The 20,331-nt window shown below is 31.6% G+C and overlaps 2 protein-coding genes across 12 annotated transcripts; one reads left to right on the top strand and one right to left on the bottom strand.

Annotated features, from left to right (window-relative positions):
* Positions 1-327: 327 nt before the first annotated feature.
* LOC124303118 (palmitoyltransferase ZDHHC2-like) lies at positions 328-16,973 on the top strand. Of its 8 annotated transcripts, none has more exons than XM_046759940.1 (11): positions 328-682; positions 1,502-1,528; positions 2,026-2,120; positions 2,774-2,894; positions 3,235-3,458; positions 3,993-4,122; positions 4,342-4,468; positions 7,441-7,527; positions 10,194-10,321; positions 12,589-12,616; positions 12,937-16,973. In XM_046759940.1, the coding sequence occupies exons 1-11, from the start codon at positions 562-564 to the stop codon at positions 13,004-13,006; spliced, it is 1,158 nt and encodes a 385-aa protein (XP_046615896.1). In that variant the 5' UTR covers positions 328-561; the 3' UTR covers positions 13,007-16,973. The 8 variants fall into 8 exon arrangements, with proteins under 8 accessions (XP_046615896.1, XP_046615899.1, XP_046615900.1 ...); XM_046759945.1 differs by lacking the exon at positions 10,194-10,321 and adding an exon at positions 12,436-12,495 and having other exon boundaries at positions 329-682; XM_046759943.1 differs by lacking the exon at positions 7,441-7,527.
* LOC124303119 (putative hydroxypyruvate isomerase) lies at positions 15,813-19,926 on the bottom strand. Of its 4 annotated transcripts, none has more exons than XM_046759952.1 (6): positions 19,906-19,926; positions 18,298-18,508; positions 18,055-18,166; positions 17,749-17,921; positions 17,427-17,546; positions 15,813-17,337 (listed from the first exon to the last, which is right to left on the bottom strand). In XM_046759952.1, the coding sequence occupies exons 2-6, from the start codon at positions 18,485-18,487 to the stop codon at positions 17,150-17,152; spliced, it is 783 nt and encodes a 260-aa protein (XP_046615908.1). In that variant the 5' UTR covers positions 18,488-18,508; positions 19,906-19,926; the 3' UTR covers positions 15,813-17,149. The 4 variants fall into 4 exon arrangements, with proteins under 4 accessions (XP_046615908.1, XP_046615906.1, XP_046615904.1 ...); XM_046759950.1 differs by lacking the exon at positions 19,906-19,926 and adding an exon at positions 19,654-19,891; XM_046759948.1 differs by lacking the exon at positions 19,906-19,926 and adding an exon at positions 19,218-19,575.
* Positions 19,927-20,331: the final 405 nt, after the last annotated feature.

Below are 20,331 nucleotides of genomic sequence, written 5' to 3'. Positions count from 1 at the left end.
GGTACATTTCAGCGTCGTATTCAACATGGCGGCTTGCAAAGCTAGCGTTGAATCGTTGAGAAACTGCAGGATGACGCAATTATTTAATGCATTACCCGAATATTCAGTTTAATTAACAAAGATTCATATGCCCATAAGAGACTCATGTTTACCTCACAGAGGTACGTGTGTGTGTCTAAATATTTTTGGAGTTGTGATAAGCGATGAAAATGTTCACCAATGTAGCCAATGGAGTCGGATTTCGGTACACCAGGTATATATAGAAAAAAAAATTCCATTTAGTTCGCGGAAAGTGAGAGAACTACGCATGTGCAGACTAGAGTTCGACTGTGTAAGCAGTGACGAAACGGTATCTCGAATAAAGTCTGCTCTGATCATTTCTCGAATATTGAGATACGTTTCGATTGTTTACTGTGTAATGAATTTCTGCAGCGAGTGGTTGTTTCGTGGTGGTTTTACGACGTGAAGAATAAAATAAGTTTCCTGAAAAGGAGGAGACCAACGAAATGTGGCACATTGAAAAATAACCCGTGGTGTGCTTAATACGTATTATTTCTTAAAATGGGTAAACCGAATGGACCTTGCTGGTGGTGTTTGAAGGCCGTCAAATGGATACCCGTTGTCTTTATCCTGACCGTCGTCTTCTGGTCATATTATGCCTATGTGGTGCAACTCTGTTATTGTAAGCCAGTTTTATTTACTTACCAAAGTATTTTCAGCTCCTGCCCTCAATTTATGTCAACTATTCGCCTTTCAATTTGTCTCGTTATTAACTACAGACGTATTTGCATAACCTCGCATTCTCTTTACAAATTATTATTATTTTGTTCTTTTAATGTTTCTGTTTTAATCTTAACTTATAAATACAACATAGACGTGTCTGGACTGTAACCGCGATTCCAAACATAGACGTGTTGGACTGTAACCGCGATTACATTTTTCAGCCACATTCTTCTGTCGATTATTCTTGAACAAAACATTCGTGAACTTGAAAATGTTAATGTATTCAATTCGAAGTAGGTCAATAGTTTTTTCGTATTACTTATTATTTCTGTGACTCACAACTTGTGCTATGATGCCATGATCTTTTTACATAACGTACGTTTATCTTTTCATAATAAATGACCTATCAATAACAGAGATATTTTTCTCTGTAAGGAATTTTGAGAGGATAACCCTATTTAATTTCAACACCCCTCTCGAATGATATACATTCATATTTAGGAATCTATGCAATACATTTTTTCACCGCTACTTGTAATTTCCGTCACAAATATTTAGACCTTATTCAAAACTTTGTCGATTCATTGCTTTTATTCTTACTTGAAAATCAATTGCTTCTCCCATCACTTACTTGAATTCTGTAAAAAATATTGTCTGGAATTTATTATTAGAAAAGTAATTAGAAATATGATGAGTTTAAACGTTTCTACATTCTGTAATTTCGAATGCGCCTTACATTGAAGGAATGTTATTCATTAATTTTATTCCCTCATTCCAGATGCAATCGAGAGTTATGTTCAAAAAGGTATGTACCGTATATAATTTTGCTGTTTCGGTATATATTTTGTCTACTAGACATATTTTCATAACTGGATGATCACTAGTTCTATAAAGATACTACGGAAAATGAATATTAGCCAGTATAAACTGAATATTATCAGATCAACATTCAACTTCCAGAAAGTTTTGAAAAAATGTTCAAATGTTTTTCCCCAAGCACCTGGTCTATAAATATTTTAGTACTTATTAGATTTTCAATACATCATTTAACTTAAACGAGTGTAATTTCATGCCTACATTTTTTGTGTAATATGGAAGAAAATGAAACTGCTATGTATATACAAAGTAAATAATAGCAGTAATAAAAATTTGAATCTTTTCTGAGATTGTAAATAAACACTACTGATTCATTTGGCAGACGTTTACGTTGGGGTAGTAAGAGCAAAATAAGCTTCTAAACATTTCGAGTCTGTTCGTTATGTTTTCCTTTTAAATAATACTCTTGTCGTTTCATATTTACAGCCTTTTACCTATTTTTCTTCCACATCTTGTTTCTACTATTCCTCTGGTCGTACTGGCAAACAGTTTTCACGGATCTTGGAAGAGTGCCGGACAAGGTAATATTGGATTGTTTTTCTGTTAGTCACTAATCGTAAGTTGCAGCATATGCTAGTCAGAAAATTTGTCAATAAACCAAGTATATTCATCATGTGCCTACTGATATGTGTTGTAGTTCACAAAATAATCATTGGACCGCCTAGTTTACAAAGCGTTCAAATGTTTTCTCAATTCCTAAACATTTCTGAAGTTAGTTTCTTAATTGTTGTTTCGGATCTGACTATAAAGCAGGAGGAAGGTTTAATTACATATTAACAGTACTGTTTATAAGCTGATGGCGAATTATTGCATAAATATTTACTTGGAGGTGCACAGATTGTGTGATTAAATGTGACACTAAATTTAGCTCTAGTTGTCACGCTATAGGAGTTTTCCTGACTCTCTTGGATAAGATGGTTTCAGCAGATCTGGTATGCCAATATTCAAACCACAGACATACGTAACTGATTTTCTGTTATTGTAATATTGCAGCGAATTTATGATTTCCTCAGAAGTTTGTTTACATTGATACTAAATTTATCATAATGTGCTGTGAATAGATCCCTACCAAATGGTTTGAATCATAGAAGTATTAATTTTCATTTTCTTACAGTCATTTCAAATACTCTTTCATCAAAATGATTAAAATGTAATTCCCATTGAAACATTATAGTTTCGAATACCTCCTGCGGAAATGGAAAAACTTCAGCAACCTGTAAGTGAAGAAGCTCAAAGGCAAATTTTAGAACAATTTGCTCAAGATCTTCCTATTACTAATCGCACGATCAAAGGAGGTGAGCAGCAAAGAATCTACTCTGTTCAATTAATCTGTAAATCATTTTAGAAATATTTTGAATTATAATTAGTCAATGCTATAAACATTCACCGTAATATATTTATTTGTATGTTTCATTTTTTTTTAATTTTTTTTTTTTTTTACTCATAATGCAAGTATATTGTACGTGTATAAAAAAAATATCAATGCTAAATATGAAAAATAACAATGATCTATTTCTTCTATGTTAAATTTTCATGAATGAGTTAGTTGATTTCATTCAGAATGTGAATGACTATATATGTATACTATCTTCTTCTTTTTTGAAGTGATGAAAATATTAAATGACATAATTACAGCAATCCGCTTCTGCGAGAAGTGTCAATTAATAAAACCAGATCGGGCCCACCATTGCAGCGTATGTGGAACGTGTGTCCTAAAAATGGACCATCACTGTCCGTGGGTGAACAACTGCGTGGGCTTCCATAATTACAAGTTTTTCATGTTGTTCCTGGCTTACGCTCTTCTTTACTGCATGTTTATTGCTGGCACTTCTTTGGAATATTTTGTCAAGTTCTGGAAGGTTAGATGCAGTAATTTTCTTTGTTTTATAAACATCTTCATTATGGTATTTATTTTACCTTCAATATTTTTCAACACCTTAACATGTTCAAGTAGCCTAGGTTCTTGTTACATTCGGTAACTTGGTTGTGTATAGTTGTAAGCTTTACAAAATTTTAGTACCAGTCAGATTTCAGCCGATCAGATTTTTTTATTCACATGTCTTTTCTTAAATAACCATTGTGAGGACCAGGATGAGGACAAACACTTCACTGTTATAAATATATAATTTATTTTACAATGTTCAGTTACTTTCAAAGCAATCAAGTACAAAAATTGCAAGAGCAACATGACATAAACTTGTGAATCATTAGGATTGATTTCAGAAGTGATAAAAGGAGATACTTCTTCCAAGTTGAACAGTGCCTCTGTAAACATTTATTTCTATGATCATATATGCATGTAGCAAGATAGGAAAATATATATAATTAAATAGTAGCTCGATTACACCTTGTATAGGCTATGAACGTAGACATTTAAAATAATAATTTCGCAGGGTCAGTTGGACGGAGTGGGAAAGTTCCATTTGCTCTTCTTGTTCTGTGTTGCGCTGATGTTTGCAGTTAGTCTCACCTCTCTTTTCTTCTATCATTGCTACCTCATTCTGCATAACAGATCAACACTGGGTAAGCAATAAAAGAGATTTAATTGTTTTATTTTAAAGAATAATTGAGTCCTTTGATAGAAACTCAGAATTCAAATAGCACATTCGGAAGCTATTATAATGTAACATAGATTATCACAATTGAAGAAGTTGAGTGGTCTCAAATTCGGCATTTTGTGATTTTAGTTGCTAATTTTTTTAATTTCTCTATGATTTCATTTTGGTTAACGTGATGTTACAGAAGCATTCAGACCGCCTATGTTTCGAACTGGAAAAGACAAAGATGGCTTTAGTCTTGGAAGATACAATAATTTCCAAGAAGTATTTGGCGACAATTCGCGGCTCTGGTTCCTTCCTGTTTTTACTAGGTAAGCTACTCTCATCATTACTTTTTTTACTGAGGCAGAAAATAAGTTTAAAATAAAATTGACTGAATAATAGTGCGTAAATTTAGGTGAAAATAAGAACATAATTTAATCTGTATCTGACGAATGTCCTTACTGACATTTAATCAGTTCAAAAAGTAATTAGAAGTCTTTTTTTTATGATAATCTTTGAGCCAGTTGCGCAATACCAATTTATATACATATGTAATTTATGTTTTCATCAACTACAAAATACACCACAAAAGCTCAATTCACTTGCTTAGCTGTGAGTATCAAACATTTTTCATTTATGTCCTTTCATTTTTTTTTACTTCATCTTTACTACTCATTATTATTCCGCTTATATTATGGGATAGAATGCTGAGTATCAATGAAAGTCACAAGTCGAAAAGGTATCGATTTACAAATCAGTCAAGTGATAGGGTAATTTAACAATAGTTTTTAGTTTTCATAATACAGATTTCATTAATCAGAATAAACATGAGACAAAATCAGAATATTTACAACAGGTTCGCTACATTTTATCTTTGGCGTATATACTTCGGAAACCTTGGTCGTATTCAAAAACATTCTGGTATCCAGCAATCTTATCCTATATATGTATGTACATGGTTCCCAATACTTTTTAATTTTTTTCCTATATTTACATCATATTCCATATATTGTACATTCGATGATGATTCGCTCGATGTTTCCCTATTTTTCAAAACTTCGTTCGTTATGTATTTAGCACATGCACATGCACTTATTAAATTTCAGAAGTATTTATACTGTTGACTATATAAAAATATAAATATAGGTACCAAGACATGATGAACTTGCAAGCCTTGTGGACGAAAATTTTGACCCACATTATTTTGTTCTAGTTTCCTCACTTTGTAGCTGTGCAATATCAAGTGCCACTGTCAGTTTCAATTTCTTATGTTTTTAAGTTACAACACTGATTGCTTGATTTCTCTATTTTCAATCGAGTAATGCTATGATACTCTTCAGTTTTTGAGAAAACTTATCTCAATCAGATTAAAAGTTGACTTCAAAATAGCTGAGTAAATTACTCCCAAAAATCTTGTTATTTACTTAGGTCGCACTTTTTATCGAAAAATTGTTTGCTGTTTTTATTTCCAACTATCTCTAAGCTCTATCACTAAGAGAATCTATCTCCTAAGCGGCGATGAATATAATTTCCTGGGAACCTGGTTGAATTTGTTTAGTTGATTTTTGATAAATGTATTTTAGGTGCATTACTTCTTCTCATCATCAGTCCGGTTATTTTATAATGTTCAGTCTTTCTGGAAATTAATTAGTATCTAATTTCAGAAGTATGTTTTAACATAACTTTCATCTGGTAATTCATAACAGTTACTCTTTGGCATAGCTTATTTACTTAAGTAGATTAATGCCTGCGAAGAAAAGTTTCTGATTGTCTAAGACAGTATTAGTGATGTTAGAGATTTACTATTACAGAGAGTGTTCATAATATTCAGTTATTTTCAGCCTTTCGGTTTCTTGAAGCTAAAAAGTTTTCTTCCTCATACCTTTGCCATCTAAAATTAATTATGCCAGCATTTAATGATATTGAAATGAGGCCGATTATACTGAAATTGAATTTACGAGATAATTTTACGTCTGATTATCAATCAAACATTCTGTATGCGATGCTTCAGGATTTATTTCGGGTGTGATCGTTATCAATAGACACGCAAAAGTTTATATTAGCGTTGAGAAATATACAATATTTAAAATGTTTGAGCGTCAACGGGTTTTTATTGGAAATTGTATGCAAAAGTCACAGTTTTCATTCGTTACTATGGCGCATATAGCACTGGGCACTTTGATGTATACGAAGTTGTATTATTGATAGATATATTGTGTGTTGCCTAATGGAAAAGAATGTATATCTTTCTCAAATTTCAAGAATCTTGAGACAGCATTCAATTCTGCATGTCTGTGGAGCAAAAGATATTTTTGGATTCACTACTATATGTGTGTACTGGCACCTGAAGTACCACTGTTAAATTATTCAGTTAAATCAAATCTAGTAGACATAAGAACTTGGAATATAGATCTGACAATTAGAATTGTCACATTTACTACAATTGCTATACTTGCAATGATTTGACAATGGGAGAGAGGGTAAATAATAAGTCCAAATTTAACATTTCTCTACATGTAGTTTAATTTTTTGTCTTGAAAATTATAGCTTGGAAGTCCAGTGTGCGGGAATGCAAACCATTTATTCTACATGTAATTCTTCTTTAAGATTCTTATTGTATTAACTGCACACCATTGTATGTTCTAATAATTCAAACAATGGCCAATTATACCAGTGATCCGTTTCTAAAACAAAGTTTCACCTCGTCCGTTCAATGGATACAATGATAAGGTTGATTTGAATAATTGATCAACACTGGGGGCTTAGTTATAAGTTTGATTGCTTGTATAAAAATATCTGTTTCAATATTGTGATAGTTGTTGATATGTTTCTATTGTATGCTGTATCAATACAGGTGTGGTTGCAGCTTGGAAATGTAGAAATATTTCTCGTGTCGTCGGTGATACTATACCGGTTAAATGTTATTAATTTCGATCAAACAGTTTTAGATGTTTCTTTAGTTATAGGAAGGGCAAATGATTTGAATCAATGACTGAATTGTCATTAATTCAAAAGTGATAGAGGTTCAAAATGCTACTGAAACTAATGTATGTGTGAAAATAGATAGAGGACATGAATAATTAAATTAAAGAAGTAGTATGATGGTGGCATTTGAAAAATTCTTAAAATAATTGAAGAAGAGCATATGAATTGGTCAAAGTTGATATTTGAATTATAATAGTGAATGGTAATTGAACCTGATTGACGTACCTCATCAGCAAATATTGTACATGCATTAGATATTAAATAGAATAGAGGATTTTGATTTTAAAATTGGGGGGTTGGAACGGGTATGTTCTAGTCTTGGGGATGGAAATGTCTACCCTGTACGGTCGCAGCATCAGGTTGGCTCAAACACTTACAACTCCATGGGCAGTACTCAGAACAGGTCAGCACTACTGAATATTAGTTCACCTGCATCGGATTTCCAGGAACCGTTATTATGTAACTCTGATGGAGAACCAGATAAACTTAATAATTGTTTAGAAATTACGTGTATCATCGATGAACCGCAAATTCCACCTGATACTAGGTAAAAGTTTAAGTAAAAATATTGGTTCAGATTTTGAATCTCAATATGAAACCTGTGATTAGACATTAGTTACCTAATATCGCAAATGATTACGCAACCACACAAAAAAAGAAGTATCTTATCCGACGGACTAGACCACCATACCTATAATATGTTATTTGACATGCTGAATCCGAATTCGGATTAAAAATTACTCCATCACCCTCAGATTTTAAGTAATATATGGAGTGTTCGACTCGTAACTTGCACATGGAAAAATCTTGCATGTATCAGGCAGGAGTACTTAAAATCTGGGGGTGATGGAGCAATTCTGACATTGGATTCGTAATCAGCATTTCCAAAAACTTATAGGTATGGTGGTTCAACTTGTGACACAATGCACTGTTTTTTTTTGTGCAGCTGTGTTACCTAACAGCCTGGTGACCGATATACAATTTTAAGTTTTGAATACGAACAAGTGCTAGAATGAAAAAAATTTTCCTCGTACAAAATCGTCTTATGAATGATTGCTTCGATCATTATGATATCACTGATAAGTGTGGAATTTGTATGATTCATTTTAATACCCAGATACCTATTACAATATGATCCATCAAGTTCCAAAGTAATGACAATATCTTACTGTAGTTAAATGTTCTAGTATACGCATGTCTGTTTTGTTTCGAAATTAGTTTTCTGGCAGATTTTTTAAGTAGTATGATTTTAATTTGTTCTGATGATTTTTTTCTGCAATAATTCGTCCAGCAAAGTTGAGTGATATGTTATATTCCTTGCTTTCTCTATAGAGACACACACATACACATATAAATAGATAAATTCTTCAGGTATTGAAGGTATCCATCTCGTAAGATCATTTACCTGCTACTGAATTTACTTTCGTGCAATACAAGACTATTAAAAAATCTGTCAGAGCATGTTAGTGTACATTGCTTGCTTATTATTGCTGATTGTCTCATTATTCGCTGCACTGTACTTTGCATCAGTAATTATTTCATTATTTTCATCTTGGCACTAGTATTATGATAAAGAGAAATAAGTATAATATTTGAGAAAAAAGGATTTACGTTAATTCGGAAGTTCTTAATCAATCGAATAGTTAATAAAACACTTAAGTAGGGAAACTGTATTTCCAGAAAAAAATGTTCAGCTGTAAATTATTGATTCTGATAGTGTAAAGAAATCTTTGACAGGTAACAGTTTATATTATTTAATTCTGATATGTGACTGACTGTCAAAAAATATTTAACCTTATATTTGAAGTGTTTATTTGACTCTATGTTATACTGGTTTTAAAAAGCCCACGAACTCGTCGTTAGTGTAAAAATTGGAAAATTATTGTAGGCATTTATAATTTTTTTGGAAAGCTGTGGAATCAAATATCTATCAATCAGTAAATTACGTCCCGCAGCATCTGCAGCAAATATCTCGTATTGCATAATCTAAAAGCGTAAGTTAGGGGGAAATGTTGCAGGGTCTTGCGAATCCCAATATATTGTTTCTGATTAACAACACAAAATTATACTATCGTAATTTTTATAAAGGTTCGCTAATATAATTATTGAAAATGGCTGATCATTTTTATATACATATCTCAATTCTGACTCAAATCATTATCAGTCATCTATAATAAATCTAATTGTAAGAATAAGACTCCAATTCGTTACTGGTTTAATTTATAATTTGCCAATGTTTCTTAACTATGCTGTGTGTTACATTACGTGACAATGTTGCAAGGTATTGTGCATCTGGCTCGTAGAGTGAATAATTCATAAAATTTTAATAGCGGATAAAATTGTAATATTTTCACGCTAAAGAATAATGGAAAACTAAATTATTCAAACAGCAACAAAGACCTTTCAATTCAACCGAGTACGCATACCTAATTTCATGGTGAATTCGAAAATACTTGTAATTTTTCAGTAATAGAGTTATACGGTCAGTGTACAATAATGACAATCATAATACATTTTTAAGACAACTGTTAAAATATAACGACAGTCCTGTGAAAAATATGCAACATCAACAACTGTGTTTTAAAAAGTATAAAATATGACAGTATTAAAGAATTTGATGAGATTCTATGTATACACATATGGAACTTTTGTCTGGTATCAATTATGATTATTTAACCATCAAAACAAAAATGATTTGCCTTTAGTTTTTGTAGTTCCAAAGCACCTGAAGTCATCGGGTAATGTACCGATTGCTTCTTTCCATTGAAAGTTTTCAAAGTAAACTCCATTACAAAGTACTTTACATTACATCAATAGGAATTTTTAACCATTCTCGAATATCTGGAATCTTTCTATACTGCTGATTATAAGTCCCTGTAAAAACTGTTAAAACTGTTAGAAGAAATTCCTAGTGAAGAAACTTCAATAGTCAATATAGATATTGACGTGTTTATTCATGTAATCCCTGTCTTTATAATACAGTAATATCATTACACGAGCATTAGTTATACCAGATGATGGATGATAATGAGGTGATATCAGGCCTCGAAATGTGGGTATGGGTTACAGCTTTGGAGACGGGGTTACCTTCCCTGAACGGCTATGCGATGAAGATACCCACACTTTACTCGGCGAACCACAACGGTGGGGGGATGAGGCTGAACTCGACTCCCCACCACTATCTGGCTCTCGTTCAGGTATTTTACGGATGGTATAAAATCATGGTATTTAGTTAGACCGATTAGAGTGTAGGTAGGAAATGTTACGATTCTTTAAAATTAAGGAATCCAGTCGATCGTCGAACCGAAAATTGGATATCACAAATATATTCCAATCCCCGGAAAGCATGACATCAGTAAAGTTGTGTATTGTTTAGTTGAAAGCCTACATTGGTGAAAATGTGAAAAAATATCTATACTCATGTTGAACCAGCAAATGAAGATATTCAGGTGCAACAGGATACGCATATTTTTACTTTTACTCATGCTAATGTTATACTAGTTGCATTTGACATGTATTCCTTAGAAGAAAAAAACGAACATGTTATGAAGAACAGTGTAGCCTTGTTGTAATGTTTGCCATTTTTATTTCAAGGTATCAATATGGACATAAGAACTTGATTTTGAATAGCTTTAGATTCTGTTATAACTTGACATCACAAAATTTATAATTTAAATTTAATCAGACACTTAGTGTAATGTGTTTGGTAATTCCCATACAAATGTACTTGCCTGACGTTTAAATAAGTATTTTACAAATGGTTTGCTGAAATTTTTGTTTCACAAAAGAAGAGATTCAACACAGGCATGTGGATTTGACAATATTACTGTTAGAAGATTTTTGTGCTTTTAAATGGCAAGGCAACGAAATCTCAAAAAATCAAAAAAAATTTTATTTTCAAGTGCTTTTTGGTGGTTTCAATTACTGTACCACTTTATTATTTTTTTGCGATGACACATTAGCAATTACAAATTAGTATGCACAGTAACAGCGCAACCCTATGTTAATTATAGGTTGTACCAGACAAGCGCAATTTATTTCTCTCTATGAAGTATTGAATGGGTTTTCGCCATCAAAAGAAGCAAATTCTTTAGTGTCAATCACAGACCTTCTTTGCTTCAATCATTCTTCATTATACCCATTGCCATTGATATCCATGTTCATACTTTGAGATGAAACAAAGCAGAAGCATTACTTCGCATTGTTAATTCATAAACTATATGAAAAACTTGACACTATAAGTAATTTAGTATATTTTGCTTATAATATGTGCTGTATTTGAGTTTTAGAATGACAATTTTTCTTTTAGTAGATTATTTCTTATTTTATGCAAGCAGAATGTACTGCTAAAATTTCTATAGTTACTCCTATAGTGCATTTTTTACAATCAATTTGTTTTTGATACTCTGGAATGTGAACTTTATTAAATAAGACATTTATTATATTTTAAGGTCAGATGATAAGAAAACTGAGCAAGCAGTAGTAAAATGAAAAGAGAAAACAAACAGTTGACAAGATACCTTTGAATCAAGCTGAAACTTTATTCTAATGCGACATTTAATAATTGTAAATAAGTAGAACATTTTTGCGTAATCCTTATAACGACTGTACCATTGCAATTATTATTTGATAAGATCATGTGATAAAAGAGAACATTCCTAGTTTACTATTTTGTTATAAGCTGATTAAACAAAAATTTTGTTTATTACTTATAGATAGTCCATATAATAACAATTGGTGTGTGTATAAATTTATGTATATGTTTATAGTGTACACACATACATACACATTATGTTTATTGCAATAAATTTTGCTTGGACTCTTTTCGGTTAATATTATTCTTTGTATGCGTCAAATGAGCGAGCAAAGCCTCTTTGACATATTGTATACTTTTTTCTTAATTTCTTTGTCATTACAATATTTATTTTAAATTAACTGTTAACCAAAAAATTAAGGATTAGTATAGAAATTTGATTAGTTATTTGGATGATTATAGTCTCGCACTTTGTATTTGTTACTTTCAAGAATATTTCATAAAAATGGATGTTTTGATGTGCATAGTAATTGTTCATGCAAGTAAGAATTATTATATGTATAGTTCATGAGTGGATGACTAACAAACTGAATTTGCTTCCAGTCCTTAATATCTTGTATTGATTTTCATCTAACAAAAAGTAACGAATTTAAACTTGCAACGGTAATTGTACTATTTTGGTAACATCTGTGCTTGCAATTACTTGTTATAATTAATTGTGATTTCTCTTGATAATTTCAAATAAAAATCCAAAAGCAAATATTCAATTGACTATAGGTACAACTTTGATGAAATGAGTTTGGTAGAAGAAGCTACTATTCTGGCCCTTGGCACTGGGTAAAGTTTTCTTTTTATATCAAGTCTGTACTAATCATTTACATTATTTGAAGTGTGATTAACGATCCGATATTTTTTTGTTTTTTTTTGTAGATATGGTATTATGGCTCTTGGTAGTTAGGTATGATAATTAAACTTTTTTGCAAGATTGTTTATTTTACTTACATATTGGGAAACATATCTGTGTGACTTATTTCATGTTATCAGTTCGTGCAAAGAATTGAATATCTTTCAGTACCCATGCACTGGTAATAACATTTATTCTTAAACTGCATGCAAATGTTTAACAGTTTAGCCATTTTTCTTACATTTAAATGGTGGTATTATATTTAAAAAGAAATTAAGATTCATTATTTCTAGATATATAATAAAATCAATTTACTTGTCTCACCCTAATTTTTCAATTCAATAATAAATTTATATTGTATAAATATTTTGTAGCACTGCTGTCATAGGGAATCCAGGAAATGATGTGAGCGAGCCACTTGTGGATGCGGAAAAAGCTGTTTGACAATGGTTCATACCTTCCTACTTCGTTACACTTCTGAAAATGAGTAAGCAGAGCCGAATTGGAGTAAATGTAGCTAATTACCAACAGTTTTAATTTTAACAACAATGAAAATTTCGCAGAAACATACAAAATAGCTTGGATTGTGAAATATTGAAATTTGTTGATGGAACATGTGGTTTAATTCGCAGAGAGTATCAAACAAGTTTCGTACATGAATTTTATTTACTGTCTATAAAATATGCTATTTTACTATATCGATTATTATTTTTAGCAGCTTTGCTAATAGTGGGCACTTTTTAACATGCATTACAGTCACTTAATTCCGTTCACTTACTTTCGTACAACAAAAGTATGAATAGAGAATCTTACAATCACAGTCGATTTGATGATGTTATATTACTTTGACTTTTGAATGATACACGGCCGTAGTAAAATAGTAAAAAATTTGGAGGGTTTTTACAAATTGGATCACCGAACGTTAAAGAGCTCTATGGAATTTTATGAGTATTTTTGTCAAAGTAACTAATGTTTTTTCGCAAAGTTAGTATCCTTCAAAGGCATTTCTCGGTAGGTACAAATTTTTTTTGCAGTCTAACCTATTTGTCTGGAAGCTTTTCTTGTTATAGTCAGTGTTAATTAGCAATAAGGGTATCACTTTCTGCGTAACAAAATATTACTGCTTTCAATTAAGGAATGCAATATGTAATTTACGTATTTTCCAAATATGTCACATCATATTCAGCGTGTCAATTTATTAAGAAGAAAAAAAATGCTTCTCACAACTTATAATTTTATTTTGTATTTTTTTTAACATTACCCGTGTGAAGTGTTACTAAGTAAATTTTTATAAACAAGATATTACATATTCCTAGGAGATCAACTAATAATCTGTAGCTGTACATTATCGCTTGTATATGATGCTTTAATGCGTACATACCTACTTTTGATGAGGAATAATTTTAAACTAGCATTATTTGTAATATTTATATTATAGTAAAACTACCTACCATATCCAAAATATATTGGATGAGTTTTACAAAATGGTAGCTGAGACATCTTATAAAAATGCCACACGCACACGATCTGTAGATCGAAATGATATAAAAATTTTATCCCGGCTCCATACTAACCTCGATAAATTGAAGTTCTTAACAAAAATCGCAGAACTAGTCACATGTAGTATCAAAGTGTAAATTAGTTGCTGCTTATCTGATATTATTAACGTCAAACATTGATGATTACTGAAATGCTCTCAAAAGCCTCATGCAAATCACACGGCCTGTGAATTTTAATGCAAGATTAACTTAATCTCCGGGGTATGCTATGTACCATTATTTATTGTAGGTGTTAGGGTTTGATCACATATCAGTAAGGTTTAAATCTGCATCCATAAATGATGTTGACATTCATTCATGACTATATGTACTTACGTATATTGCACTAATTATACGCAGCTAGATTTACACTTTTGATTGAGATTAACATTTTCTTCTCTAATCATTCTCAGACCTGCTCATCTCAGTTTAAATTTTCTCATTTACATGTATGAGCATTTTTTTTTCTCGACATAATTCTATTCAAAGAATATGATAATGATTATTTTTCAATAGCGGCAGCAATGATTTCATGAAATGGAAAATTTGCACTGATACTTGGTGCACGGTTTTTAGAATTTTTTCATTGAATTTACAACATGTGTATTTAACATATGACTCAAACGAAGGTTTGCTGTAAGCAGTGCGCCAATCACTGAACTTTGTATGTCACGTTTTGAAATACAGTAATTAGATATTATATCCAGCCATGCATCTAGTCGAGTCATTATTAAAGCTGGTTGAATGAATCATTACTGACAGGACATTCATTTAACGAGACAGTACTCTGAAACATTATTATTTACTCTGATTTATTTAATTTAAATATATTTTTTCACTTTTTTTAAAAGAAAATCAATCATACTGTTATAATCCAATTTTATCATTCACCAGAGAATTGTTAATACTTCAGTAAAATCAAGTTTTTATGATTTTTATTTGATTCTTATAACACTGCACGTACAGTTGTACTTACTATTAATATTGGCTGTTTGGGAATTTATATCAAATTTGTTTGCTCTATATTTAAAGTATATTTAAGATTTTGATACGTAAAGTGATGCAGATGGAAAGACTAATGCATTTTGCTACTTATCATTTAAAACTAAAATTTGATACTTTTTAAATTGTAAAACCCTAATATTGTATGCTATTTGGTAACGCATTTTTTCTTCATCTGCAGTTGAGCAAATTTTTCGTTTACCGACGACATTGAATATCATCGCTATATTCATGAATGAAATCATTTAAAAAATCTGAATTCTCATAGGAAACAAAGACTTGAAATAACAGTTGAGAAGATTACGACGATTTGCTCTTATAACTACCAATTAAGTGCACATCAATTGAGAGCCAATCAAACTATACAATAATTCATCAAGTAATTTTACCCAACCGTAATTTTATGCATAGCGATTATAAAATCTCTTTAACACTATATGTACATACTTAGATACTTTGACTGGTGGCAGTAACAATTGGCCCTTATGTGTAAAGTAAGGTGTTGTTACTAATAGACAATACTTAGCTTAAGCAAATTAGTGGTCAAGTTGTGTCTTTAAATCTCTTCATTTTTATAGATATAACAAGTATTTCCTACAACTATGCAGTAAACATCTAACTACATCTTAATTCTCAAACATCTGGCGACTTAGTGTAACTTAGATTTTTGTTAAACATTGCCACGTTTCTACAACTTTTTCTTATACAAGCAATGCGATTGATAATTTCAGGAATTGAACATTGCAGCTTGCAAGTTCAATTTACTTTGCAGCATTTTAGGAAAAATTAGCGAACTTGAATGTTAAGACCCCCTAGTTACACCATTCTTTGATGGCAAATCTTATCGTGATTGAGAATTACAATATTTTGTGAAGCGTTCGAGTCAATTCGAACCGTAAAGAGTAGTTTACTTGGTGATAAATTTGCGAAATATTACCTGTAAGTATGCTTGATGCAATAACTAGCCAGGTACGAGGGCGGAAAAATTAGGGCATAATCAAGTGATTAGCACAGTGAATTAAAATTTATAAAAAATTTTGAATAATAGGGACGATCGGAATTGCTCACACTGTATTGGAAAATATTGCTGTGAGTTCTCTAGAAGAATTAGAAATCTTGAGGTATTAGCATATAGTACTGATATACTCTATTCATTTTTAAACTTACATTTCTCAAGTACAAGTAATTTCAATTTCGCCGCTATCAAATATAAGTATACAGTGGTTTACCCACATTGTCTTTAACGAGTATGAACTTCATCACAATTTTTATTAGCCCCAGCTTGTTATTCAGATCAATCTTGTACAGGTAAGCTATAAGTACTGTACAATTTTTGTACGAAATTACCACAAATTAGATGTAAATGGTATAAAGAAACCGTTTCTGTTCTTTGCATATTACTTATTTCTCGCTAGCAACTGAATTTTCAAATATACAGTATGCAAAACATCATTTATACACAATTTATTTGTTGCTTACGGTATTACTTTTTCCAAACTGATCGCAACACTTTTAATGCAACTGCAATAAATTTTTGTATAATTTTATGTATTGTAAATAATATATATTGTGTCTATATTGTTATAGTTGATAAAAAATTATAATAAAAATATTGTACGGTAATAAATATGCACACTTCTTTTTGTATTAATTGTCTTTAATTTTCTCTGTACTTGATTGTTTCATTTTTACATTACAGTTTTATTTTTAGTATTACAGACCATTACCGGTATAATATCCATGTATCCATGCGTATAAATATAGAATCTAGTCATTGCATTTTGGATGGCCACCTTAACAAGTATACCTGAAGGTTTCTGCAAAAGCTCGTTAATGACGTACTCTACTCGTATATTTCGAGCTAGTTTTATTGTTTTGTATGAAAAAAAAGTCCTTAATATTGATCGGCTACCATTACCCTCAGATATATGTAAAATTATTAGTATTATAAACAATACGTAAAATAACTTTCTTGTGCATTCAGAGATAAAATTTTCAAATAATTCAGTAATATATTATGAATATTCAGATATTGGTTGTGTACAATTTATAAAGTATAACCGAAATTTTTAATCCATTTCAATCCTTCCGCAGATCCAGCTTTTGGTCTGTATTCCAAACCGATATAGTCTTTGTATCCTTCTTTTTCCAAGAGAGAAAATACATATCTGTAATTTAATTCACCAGCCGTATCCGGCTCGTGTCTGTCTGGCACTTGTGCTACTTGCACATGACCTGCAAGTATTTTATCAGAAAGTTTGTTTATAAAAATATTTTGACAAGTGTAATGACAACAATTATACAATGAAATAGATGACACTCACCAAGGTATGGAAGATATTCCTTGATAGTACGAGTTATGTTTCCACGTGCATGTTGCAGATGGAACAAATCCAACATCAATCTTAAATGTGGACTGTTTATTTTCTTTACTATTTCCAGACCTGTATTAGTGATGCAATATGGAATGAAATGTAATCAGGTTCTGAATTATTCCTGTTTCCTAAAGACCATTTTGACCAATTTGCGTGATCAATCAGATAAAATATTTTGGAACGGTAAGAAAGAAAATATTCACACTGACAATGTCTAAGTATATGAACTATGATAAAAATTGGTTTCATGTAGGACAAATTCCGGGTATACCTTTTTCAAAACTATTCATGTAGTAGTTGGGCATTGTTATACTGTTTATTGGTTCAATAAGAGCAACAATATCCTCTGCCTGAAACTTCTCGATGGCAAATCTCATGTTACTCTCATAAGTTGAATCGTTGATTTCATTAGGCGATTCCACTTTACCAGACATTACATGGATCCTAAAAATTGTAATAAAGTATCAGAAATTTGTTTTGAGAGCAATTTCAATTTGAAATTAAAACGTATGGATGATATTATCAATGCATCTCTACAATGGAATTATATGTACTTTGAAAAAAAAAATCAGCTCACTTTTTACAGTCTAGAGCCTTAGCATACTCAATAGTAAGAGCAACACTTTTTTTAAACTCATCTTCTTTCCCCGGTATAGCAGCAAAGCCCATTTCTCCTTTTGTTACATCACCTGATGCAAAAGAGCCATTTATTATGCTAATTGTTAGTGAAGGTATGTGCATTTTAAGAATTTCAATGAAAGAAGCACTCAAGACTTATTGTTACATGTAAAAAATGCTTATAGTTCAAATTCGTATATACCAGTAAATATGTTGATTAGAACCTGCTTGACATCTGCTTTACTTCGAGCATCTGCGACTTCCTGGGCAGTAAATCCAAGTGGAAATCCAGTTTCCACAGCCTTAAATCCTGCCTGCTTAGCCAGCTGGTATCTTTCTGTGATCTTCGGGCTTTCCCCAAACATGAAGGATAGGTTGCTGGCAAACTTCATTGTTACTGTTGGTCCTCTACTCTGTGGATTAAAGTAACAAAGTGGCTCACATTTTTGTGTAAGTGCAAAATTGGTTTAATCAATATTACGTAACTCTGCTATCTAAACATATCGTGGCTAATAAGATATGGCACACACATTTATTGCTTATTAGAGATTAAGAAATCACTGTTTTTCTTTATAATCACGTTACAGTATTTTTTTTTTTTGGGATACTCGGTTTGAGGGGACATTGTGAAAATATTATTGAATATTGGATAAATTATAGCGCTTGTAGTGTTTAGTGACTGAGTCAAAATAGCGATAACATAATGTTTTAAGGTTCAGATTCATTTATTTAGAGGAAAAGAAGTTTAGATATGGTCCATTATGAAATAAGCTCTGAACTGATGCCTCGGAATTTTACAAAACGTAAATAGTAATGCAATAAAAATTAATCTAGAATTGCTAAACAAAATTTACATAAAGTCTACTTTTTATAAATTTCGATTTAAGTGATGCCAAATTTGCTTGGTCAGATTGGATAGTTAGATGTATAGTTGACTGTTCAATTTGATGTCGAAACATTCTTACTGCAATTTGTAATCAGTTAGAAAATCATAAATACGTTGATTGCAGGCAGGAAATTTTCTGTTAATGATTGAATATAACAGATCTTTTTACAACATTGTATTATTTGTAATATTCAGTGGCCCTGATAGGTTATCCATCAACGACGACGAAGCCTTACCCATTTTCTAGTTGAATAATCATCGTCATCGGCAAACTCTAGCCCTAACTTATTTTCCTCCCTTATGCGTTTGACCGTTCTTTCGGATATCTTGGTATAATTAGCAGCCCTTTTAGTGGCTTGACGCAATGGAAATAGTAGAGATTTTTGTCTAGCTTCTTGATCACAAAATTCTATTATGGATTTAATTACTTCACGTTCCTTACTCCGTATTATCGTACCTTTTCTTCTACAATTTTTTTTCACTACTTTCTTACTAAATTCTCCTAAGCTCATATTTGTATTTGATTTTAGGTTAGGTTAGGTTGGGTTACACTGTTTGGCAACAGCTGATTTCCAGCTGTCATTAAGGGAAAGAGTCGCATAGCAGTTAGGTTAGGTTAGGTTGTAATACAGCGCGCATAACTTAACGTGTATAATATTGAATGTTCAATACCATTTAGCTGTATTTTAATATTCAATTACTGCTCAATAGACGAAATTATTTGTCAGTTGAAGCTGAAAAGAAAAAACAACACTTCTCTATCCAGGTCACGAATACGTCAAAGTAGAAGGGAAAATATCTCTCTTATCACTTATCACTTATGTAATTTATCAACTGAGAGTATATTGGATGCTTTTGTATTGCACGTAATTTTCGTATTATCTTTCCTAGTTGCGTTTTACGTCGATAGAGAACAGATCTTACAATATGGTTTAATAGGATATACAAGGCTTTTATTCCCCTTCTTTTGGCTGCCTGGACGCCGAATTTCAGGGTCAAGCACGAATTTCGAGATTACTGTTGAGAAAATACGGTCGTTCAATTTTGAACCCCTTTTTTCCGCTTCACGATTACATGTCTTGACTAAAAAATTTCAAGAGGTTCAGGTAGCACATACATGTGGAGAAAAAGTATTTTTGGTTTCTTACACTTTTTTATCCAAGTTTTGTCCTTTTCGCGCTACAATGTAATCGACGACGCGACTGTACGAAAATTGGTACTTTTGTCAATTTTCATCTACGAAATGGGCCGTACAAAGAATTCTCAAAGAAGTAAACTGGAATTCCTTAAGTGAACAAATCCTTTTACCTTTTTGTTATTGATTCGTATAATATGTTCTATACGCGAATT

The sequence above is a fragment of the Neodiprion virginianus genome, chromosome 4, assembly GCF_021901495.1.
Source record: "Neodiprion virginianus isolate iyNeoVirg1 chromosome 4, iyNeoVirg1.1, whole genome shotgun sequence".
Classification (NCBI taxonomy): Eukaryota; Metazoa; Arthropoda; class Insecta; order Hymenoptera; family Diprionidae; genus Neodiprion; species Neodiprion virginianus.
The sequence above is the reverse complement of the archived record's forward strand: the minus strand, read 5'-3'. Positions and strand labels throughout refer to the sequence as shown.

Coding starts and splice junctions, on each gene's coding strand:
- LOC124303118 (XM_046759940.1), top strand. CDS start 562: ATGGGTAAACCGAATGGACCTTGCTGGTGGTGTTTGAAGGCCGTCAAA. Junction 4,123..4,341: donor GCATAACAGATCAACACTGG/GTAAGCAATAAA, acceptor GTGATGTTACAG/AAGCATTCAGACCGCCTATG. Junction 12,617..12,936: donor TTATGGCTCTTGGTAGTTAG/GTATGATAATTA, acceptor AATATTTTGTAG/CACTGCTGTCATAGGGAATC.
- LOC124303119 (XM_046759948.1), bottom strand. CDS start 19,493: ATGAGCTTAGGAGAATTTAGTAAGAAAGTAGTGAAAAAAAATTGTAGA. Junction 17,922..18,054: donor AAGGCTCTAGACTGTAAAAA/GTGAGCTGATTT, acceptor TACAATTTTTAG/GATCCATGTAATGTCTGGTA. Junction 17,547..17,748: donor CATGAATAGTTTTGAAAAAG/GTATACCCGGAA, acceptor TCACTAATACAG/GTCTGGAAATAGTAAAGAAA.